General features: G+C 47.0%; 1 protein-coding gene across 1 annotated transcript in view; it reads right to left on the bottom strand.

The window, feature by feature from the left end:
- Positions 1–620: 620 nt before the first annotated feature.
- Positions 621–9,450, bottom strand: part of LOC311248212 (phosphatidate phosphatase LPIN1-like) — a gene marked incomplete at both ends in the record, with an annotated part of 20,553 nt that continues 11,723 nt past the window's right edge. Inside the window, 2 exons of the mRNA XM_084339135.1 lie at positions 621–690; positions 1,898–1,991. Of these exons, the coding sequence (XP_084195261.1) occupies positions 621–690; positions 1,898–1,991 (164 nt within the window). The remainder of the gene's footprint in view (positions 691–1,897; positions 1,992–9,450) is intronic.

Here is a 9,450-nt window from a genome sequence, read left to right as displayed (position 1 = left end):
TACCAGCGCACTTTTGTTAAGAAAATTAGTTGACCATTCGCGGTCGATATACTGCGGTCGCATACCGCTGTTCAGATCACGTCGAAGAATAGACGCATCCCAGTGACCTGTGACCTGTGCTAACGCTCTTGGGAAATGTATTGTTGTAGTTTTCAACATTTTCACCTTTTAATTTTAAACCAATGCTGCCATCTACTGACAACAGAAGGTGTTGTGTATCGTCACCTTGAGAGGCACCTCCGTAAACAGCGTCGCCCGAAACACAGTCTAGAGATTCCCACTTTTTAATGGGAATGGGGCGTGGCCGTATTTGGTCCCAGACAATAAGAGTGGCTGCGATTGGTCTACGTTCCGTTATACAATTAAAAGGGCACACTCTCTCTCACACACACACACACACACACACACACACAAAACACACACACACACACACACACACACACACACACACACACACACCTGCTCCCGTCCGCCTCTCTCTCTTCGTCAGAGCTCATGTCGATGGTAAACATGTCCTCCTCCTCGGAGAACTCCTCTCCACTCTCCTCGGCTCTCCTCCCTCCTCCTCCTCCTCCTCCTCCTCCTCCTCCTCCTCCTCCTCCTCCTCCCTCCAGCCAGGCCTTCTCCTCTTCTTCTTCCTCCTCGGTGTCTCCGGCGTGACAGGAGCAGAGCGGACAGCAGCTACAACACCTGGAGACACGGTGTTCTTCAATGGATGTATTTTATGGATAAAAAGGGGAATGACACCTAGTTTAACCCTTTCACTGGCCGTCTGTAGTGGGGTTAACCTTCTGTGGTGTGGTAGTGAAAGGGTTAACCCTTTGTCATGTGGCAGTGAAAGGGTTAACCTTCTGTGGTGTGGTACCTCCTGGTTTGGGAATAGCACTGCACAAGACCGTAGCAGACTACAAAGAGTGACACGTTCAGCCGAACGCACAATTAGAGGGGGGCTTCCCACCCTCCAGAACATTTACAACAAGCGGTGCAAGGGGAAGGCTAAGAGAATTATTAAGGACTCGAGCCACCCGAACAACTGCCTCTTTGAACTGCTGCCGTCAGGCAAGCGATACCGGAGTCTTATGGCGAGCACAGAAAGACTCAGAAGGAGCTTCTATCCCCAGGCCATCAGGCTGCTAAACGAACAATAATCGCTAAACGAACAATAATCACTATGCAACAACCATCAAATGCACACAGCACACACACCCACACGCACACACTCACTCAAACAAACAACTCACTGCAGCACCCACTCTCCACACTTTAGATCACACAAACACACTTACACTTTATATTTATTGATAAAGGATTTGCACTACAACTCGTACACCTACTGTGAATTGTACCTAAACTGCACCTCGTCCATTTATGCCTTGCACTATATAGTATTGTATATTAGTACACTGCACAGTATTGTATATTGTATGGTAACTACGTCTACGAACATTGTACATATGTCTAAACTGAACACTGTGACCTCTTTTTTTACTTCTAATTTTTACTATGTTTTTATTTCATACTTATCTTGTCATGCACAGTCTCTGGAGCGCAACAGTAAGAAGCATTTTGTACAAAAGTATTCTGTACTTCTGTATGACAACTATTAAAGAAACTTGAAACTAGTGAAAGGGTTAACCCTTTGTCATGTGGCAGTGAAAGGGTTAACCATTTTGGTAGTGTGGCAGTGAAAGGGTTTAAGAATCCACGTGTTATTTCTGTGTCCCAGGAGAGTTCAGTCAGTATTTATGATCATGAAGATAGACATCAGAGAGAGCCCTCAGACTACACACACACACACACACACACACACACACACACACACACACACACACACACACACACACACACACACACACACACACACACACACACACAAGTTCAGACTTCTTTCTCCTACCCTGGCATGACATGCGCCTCCCCAGCTGGGCTTCCATTAGCTCCGCCCCCAGAGTCATGATGGGCGACGTCGCCAGGTAAGAAGGCACGACTTCCTGTCAACAGAGGAGCATCATCAGAGTGACATCAGACCAGGTGAGAAGACACGACATGACTTCCTGTCAACAGAGGAGCATCATCAGAGTGACATCAGACCAGGTAAGAAGGCACGACATGACTTCCTGTCAACAGAGGAGCATCATCAGAGTGACATCAGACCAGGTGAGAAGACACGACATGACTTCCTGTCAACAGAGGAGCGTCATCAGAGTGACATCAGACCAGGTGAGAAGACACGACATGACTTCCTGTCAACAGAGGAGCGTCATCAGAGTGACATCAGACCAGGTGAGAAGACACGACATGACTTCCTGTCAACAGAGGAGCGTCATCAGAGTGACATCAGACCAGGTGAGAAGACACGACATGACTTCCTGTCAACAGAGGAGCGTCATCAGAGTGACATCAGACCAGGTGAGAAGACACGACATGACTTCCTGTCAACAGAGGAGCGTCAGGTGCGGGCGGGTAGCGCAGCGGACTAAGCGTCTGTCTACCACCACAGAGCCAGTGGGATCGAATCCAGCTGTGGTGCCTCCGGCTTGGCCGACCTTCCATACTGACACAATTGGCAGCGTTAGAGTGTGGGAAACCCGGCGAGGGTGGGTCCTGGTCGCGTATACTTTCCGCAACGGAATTCGGTTTCCGGGTTCCTCTGATTGGCCGCGACCCCCACGTGACGCTGCCGCTCTGCTGTGTGTTGTGTTGCAGCACCAGAGCGGCAGAGACGCCTGCCTGCCTTCCTCAATTTATACGCATGGAAGTATTGACTACGCCGTAACGAATCATTAAAAAAATATACCGTTAACTGGAATATGTTGTGCCTTTACACATATGTTGGATTATGTAATTGGTTTGTCATGACAAACAAATAAAAAAATCGCGATTTACCCATTGGCTACAACACACTCAGAGGCAGGAATACTAAGCTCCCCCTTAAGCTCCAGGAGGGAGGCTGAAAACCCGCAGTTCTTGCCCGACTGATGGGAGCCGAATCCCCAGATCCGATTTGTCTGATGAATACCCCCAAAACATGGAGGTCCCGAATGCATGGAAGTATTGATTGCGCCGTAACGAATAATTAAAAAAAGATACCGTTAACCAGCGTTTCCGTTAGAACATATTCGTGCCGGTCTGTTTGTCCTGCAAGATTTCTATCCCCGGACATATTCGAGAAATGCCGGTCAGCCTGGTTTTCCTTTTTACCAGCTGAATGCCACCATCGGCGCCAATGTTAACGTTAATATCGCCTAATCTATGTTTTAAATTATGGCTATGTGTCTAATCTGCCCATCGCATTATCAAAGACTATTTTCCAGTCAGTGCTGTCAAGGCTGTTTATCGCGTCGTTGCCGTTTCAGAGCAGTTAGAAAAGCCCCCGTTTTGATATAAAAAACAGCTCATTCTGGAGCATTCTATGAAAATCGTCTTTTAGTGGAATATTCCACAACGTTGATATTCGTCGGGCTTTTTATGAATCGTTTTCAAATAAACGCTAGATGATCAATATTTTTATATTATACGTGCACGCAAGCACATTACGGCCGCGCGCGGATAATCGCCCCGTTGATTTCCTCTCGGACTTTTAGTGAAAACGAAAGAAGACATTTCACAAAACAGCTTATAACTTCATCAAACTTACTCTGATTATCCTAACACTGATAACATAGAGTCCTTACCTGACATCAGATGGTATCCAACTGGTATATTCCAATTCCTGATCACCATTCGAAAAAATCGATACGTGTATGGATCCAACGCGATACTGTAGAACTCCATGATCCGCGGGGATCTGAGGTTCCAGAATGAACTGTGTCACTGGTAACCCTGGCTGGATCAGTGAACTGGAAAATGTGGATATAATGTCGCACCTCAGCCAGGATAATTAAACTTTCCACTCGGGCCTGATATACCCGTTTGTCGTTATGGTGGCCAGACAGGCTCAAAAAAAGAAAGAAAAAAAGATTCACATCCGAGCGGCGCCATCCGCGCTTTATCAGCGTGAAGCAACATGTAATGATTGTTTCGTTCATCACATAGGCTATTTAATTTGAGCCTATTTTAATACAATTCAAATAATAAAATTGTGCTTAGAGAAATTATTTTCACCGGACATTATGACCGGAGATATTTAAATATTCGGACTTCAACATATTTTGCCAGTCAAATACCGGTAATTACCGGCTAACGGAAACGCTGCCGTTAACTGGAATATGTTGTGCCTTTACACATATGTTGGATTATGTAATTGGTTTGTCATGACAAACAAATAAAATATCGCATCGCCATGATCGCCGGCTGTCTCTGGCTTGCTCCAGCGGACACCAGAGCTCAGCCAGCGGCGAGAATATGCTGCCGCGAGCGGCATGGCTGAGCTCTGGTGTCCGCTGGAGCAAGCCAGAGACAGCCGGCGATCATGGCGATGCGATATTTTATTTGTTTGTCATGACAAACCAATTACATAATCCAACATATGTGTAAAGGCACAACATATTCCAGTTAACGGTATATTTTTTTAATGATTCGTTACGGCGCAATCAATACTTCCATGTGTATAAATTGAGGAAGGCAGGCGTCTCTGCCGCTCTGGTGCTGCAACACAACAGCAGCAGCGCGTGATAGGGGGGGCGGGTCACGTGGGGGTCGCGGCCAATCAGAGGAACCCGGAAACCGAATTCCGTTGCGGAAAGTATACACGCGTCCTGTTTTCGTTGTAAACAGAGACTCCTACAGTTCGGTCGGGGCACCTGCACAGCAAGGGAAGGATCTAAGAGAGGTAGTGTGACCTTCCACACGTTACACTCTCCCAGTGAGAGTCCGCGCTGCCAGGTGAAAAGAAGCGGTGGGCTGGCTACACATGTGTCGGAGGAAGCATGTGATAGTCTCCACCCTCCCGGACCGACGGTAGGGGGCAGAGTGCGCAACGACCAGGAAGGGGATTGTGAATTGGCATAACGACTAACATTGGGAGGGGAGAAAAACGAAAAAAGAAGGGGGGAAAAAGATAATAAAAAAAAAATAAAGAAAACAGAGGAGCGTCAGGTTTATAGTCCTCCTGAAGAGGTCGGGTGTTCATTAACATCATCATGAATACACTCATCAGAATAACTTGGAGTTGTACCTTCCTGTTGACTTGTTGTACAGAACCAGAGTTGTACCTTCCTGCTGACCTGTTGTACAGAACCAGAGTTGTACCTTCCTGCTGACTTGTTGTACAGAACCAGAGTTGTACCTTCCTGCTGACTTGTTGTACAGAACCAGAGTTGTACCTTCCTGCTGACTTGTTGTACAGAACCAGAGTTGTACCTTCCTGCTGACTTGTTGTACCTTCCTGCTGACTTGTTGTACCCTCCTGCTGACTTGTTGTACCTTCCTGCTGACTTGTTGTACCTTCCTGCTGACTTGTTGTACCTTCCTGCTGACTTGTTGTACCTTCCTGCTGACTTGTTGTACCTTCCTGCTGACTTGTTCTACCTTCCTGCTGACTTGTTGTACCTTCCTGCTGACTTGTTGTACCTTCCTGCTGACTTGTTGTACCTTCCTGCTGACTTGTTGTACCTTCCTGCTGACCTGCTGTACCTTCCTGCTGACTTGTTGTACCTTCCTGCTGACCTGCTGTACCTTCCTGCTGACTTGTTGTACCTTCCTGCTGACTTGTTGTACCTTCCTGCTGACTTGTTGTAGCTTCCTGCTGACTTGTTGTACCTTCCTGCTGACTTGTTGTACCTTCCTGCTGACTTGTTGTACCTTCCTGCTGACTTGTTGTACCTTCCTGCTGACTTGTTGTACCTTCCTGCTGACCTGCTGTACCTTCCTGCTGACTTATTGTACCTTCCTGCTGACTTGTTGTACCTTCCTGCTGACTTGTTGTACCTTCCTGCTGCCTGCTGACTTGTTGTACCTTCCTGCTGACTTATTGTACCTTCCTGCTGACTTGTTGTACCTTCCTGCTGACTTGTTGTACCTTCCTGCTGCCTGCTGACTTGTTGTACCTTCCTGCTGACTTGTTGTACCTTCCTGCTGCCTGCTGACTTGTTGTACCTTCCTGCTGACTTGTTGTACCTTCCTGCTGACTTGTTGTACCTTCCTGCTGACTTGTTGTACCTTCCTGCTGACCTGCTGTACCTTCCTGCTGACTTGTTGTACCTTCCTGCTGACTTGTTGTACCTTCCTGCTGACTTGTTGTACCTTCCTGCTGACTTGTTGTACCTTCCTGCTGACTTGTTGTAGCTTCCTGCTGACTTGTTGTACCTTCCTGCTGACTTGTTGTACCTTCCTGCTGACTTGTTGTACCTTCCTGCTGACTTGTTGTAGCTTCCTGCTGACTTGTTGTACCTTCCTGCTGACTTGTTGTACCTTCCTGCTGACTTGTTGTACCTTCCTGCTGACTTGTTGTACCTTCCTGCTGACCTGCTGTACCTTCCTGCTGACTTGTTGTACCTTCCTGCTGACTTGTTGTACCTTCCTGCTGACTTGTTGTACCTTCCTGCTGACTTGTTGTACCTTCCTGCTGACTTGTTGTACCTTCCTGCTGACTTGTTGTACCTTCCTGCTGACTTGTTCTACCTTCCTGCTGACTTGTTGTACCTTCCTGCTGACTTGTTGTACCTTCCTGCTGACCTGCTGTACCTTCCTGCTGACTTGTTGTACCTTCCTGCTGACCTGCTGTACCTTCCTGCTGACTTGTTGTACCTTCCTGCTGACTTGTTGTACCTTCCTGCTGACTTGTTGTAGCTTCCTGCTGACTTGTTGTACCTTCCTGCTGACTTGTTGTACCTTCCTGCTGACTTGTTGTACCTTTCTGCTGACTTGTTGTACCTTCCTGCTGACTTGTTGTACCTTCCTGCTGACCTGCTGTACCTTCCTGCTGACTTGTTGTACCTTCCTGCTGACTTGTTGTACCTTCCTGCTGACTTGTTGTACCTTCCTGCTGACCTGCTGTACCTTCCTGCTGACTTGTTGTACCTTCCTGCTGACTTGTTGTAGCTTCCTGCTGACTTGTTGTAGCTTCCTGCTGACTTGTTGTACCTTCCTGCTGACCTGCTGTACACAACTTGTAAGACGCTTTGGATAAAAGCGTTCAGCTACATGTAAATGTAAATTACTCTTTAACCCCTTAAGCCCGAGCGGTCCGGTACCGGTACGAGATTGATATCACGCCATAAATCGATCAATACGGAACGGATTAATTCATGTTGAGTTTCTTTTTCAAATGTAGCCAAGAGTAAAGACCCCAACCCTGTCAAAACAGCAGCCAAAGTGTATATTGTCAGCACTATGTTTGTTTACCAATGATTTTAAGTGTTATTAGTGAAATATGAGTTTATAGAAATCTCAGTGCATCGAGTTGTAAAAAGTCGGCACAACTTAACTTGAGTGTAGTCTTTTGAGAGAAGAGACCCAGGGCTTTCGATGGGTTTTTGAATTTCATAAAACTACACTTCCCAGCTCACGCCAGCCCAGTCAATCATCTCACTTGTAGCGTGAAGCTATTTCTCTCTCGTTATTTTCACGATCATATCTCCCGGGTGGAACAAACCTGAATGTTATTGCCATAAAATAGAAGGACTTCCGGAGCACGACATGTGAGGTCGAGCAGTCTGAAGCTCAGCAAACAACTATCATAATTGAAGTTAATCTACCATGTGATTGAATCAAACCTATGCTTAATTTTTATATATAACATTTACCACCACTCGGCGAACCGAATTTAATCAGTCGGTAAAGTTTATACACTAAACGACGATGCCTCGTCGTGGGGGACGAAAAGGTGCCCAAGCTCAAGTTACGGATGCTGACGATAGCCGTGAGTTACCTGAAGATGATGCACTTTCCTCGGGGTCTGATGCTAGCCAAGTGCTGCCTGGGATTGACTCGAGGTCTGTGGATAAGATTATGTCGGCTATTGAAACCCTGGGAGCAAAGATGGACACACAGACGGCCACTATCCATAAAGAAATAGCTTCAATCCGCCAAGAGCTACACACGACCGTCAGCGATCTACAGTCTGCTAACTTGCATAATGCTAAACGCATTGACGACATAGAGGGAAATGCTACAGAATGCAGCTCATCTATCACGGCTCTGGAAACTATAGTTGGATGGCTACAGTCGGATATGCGCAGTTTGAAGGATAGATGCTTGGACTTGGAAGGCCGCAGCCGGCGCCAGAACATTCGCCTGATTGGAATCGAGGAGGGCAGCGAACAAGATGGGGATCCACAACAATTCTGTGCAGCTGTGCTGAAGGAGATTTTGGACCTCGAGGATGCTCCGCGTTTGGACCGTGGTCACCGCACACTGGCACAGAAGCGCCACGGGATGGAGAGAAACCCAGGCCGTTTATAATGCAAATACACTATGGAGACGTCAAAGATCACATCCTCCGACTCTCAAATCAGAAGAAACAGCTATTCTACAAGGGGAAGCAGGTATTTATCTTCCCCGACTACGCACCGGAGATTGCCAGGAAGCGGGCCGCCTTCACAGCGGTGAAGCGCCTTCTTTATGAATATGACAAGCCAAAACGTCAAATTCGGCCTCCGCTTCCCAGCCACACTCCGGATCACATTCAACGGAGTGGATAAATCATTCGAGGACCCCGATTTGGCCATTTCCTACGTGAAAGAGAAGATTCGATCAACACCATGACATGAGTATGGTCAGGTAATGGCTGCACCTCATGGTACCAAAGCACTTCAAAGGCGCTAAAAACAAAATTACAAACATCTCAAAACAAACTGGTCAGACTACTGCTTGACCTTACTCCTAGAACCCACCTCACCCCTGCCCACTTTGACAACCTAGGATGGCTTAGAGTAGACGACAGAGTACAGCAACTTGCAATGGGCCTGGTCTACAAGATACACTACACGACCAAGGTACCCATGTACATGTCAAAATACTTCCCAAAGGTCAGTGAATACCACGATCACAACACCAGAGGGAGCTCCACAAATCATGTTAAACCCAGATTCGGCTCAAATAAGGGACTAAACACGTTTAGCAATTATGCCACATCAATGTGGAACGCCCTACCCAAAGCTGTAAAGGAATGTGGATCACTACCCACTTTCAAAACCTCTCTCAAGGGACACCTACGGGAGACTGCAATTCAACACTGGCCCCTGTAAATATCCTAACCCAACCCCCTCCAATGTACAGTCATTTACCTAGTATGGTTTTGTCAATAGTCCAATGTACAATTTTGTTTGTTTGTACAGTGTCTCCCCCCCCCCCCCCCCCCTCAATGTACAGTTTTGCTTGTTTATACAGTGTGCCCCCCCCCAACCACCTCCAATGTAAATTACCCAGTATGGTTGTCAATATCCCAATGTACCCAACCCCCCCCACCCAACCTCCTCCAATGTACAGTTTCTACGTCAAATGTATATACTCCCTTTTCTTGACTCCTTCTGTATCACAAACAGTACGGTATTTGCAAATCTGGTATGT

The sequence above is a fragment of the Notolepis coatsorum genome (assembly GCF_963971535.1).
Source record: "Notolepis coatsorum genome assembly, contig: SCAFFOLD_2605, whole genome shotgun sequence".
Classification (NCBI taxonomy): Eukaryota; Metazoa; Chordata; class Actinopteri; order Aulopiformes; family Paralepididae; genus Notolepis; species Notolepis coatsorum.
The sequence above is the reverse complement of the archived record's forward strand: the minus strand, read 5'-3'. Positions and strand labels throughout refer to the sequence as shown.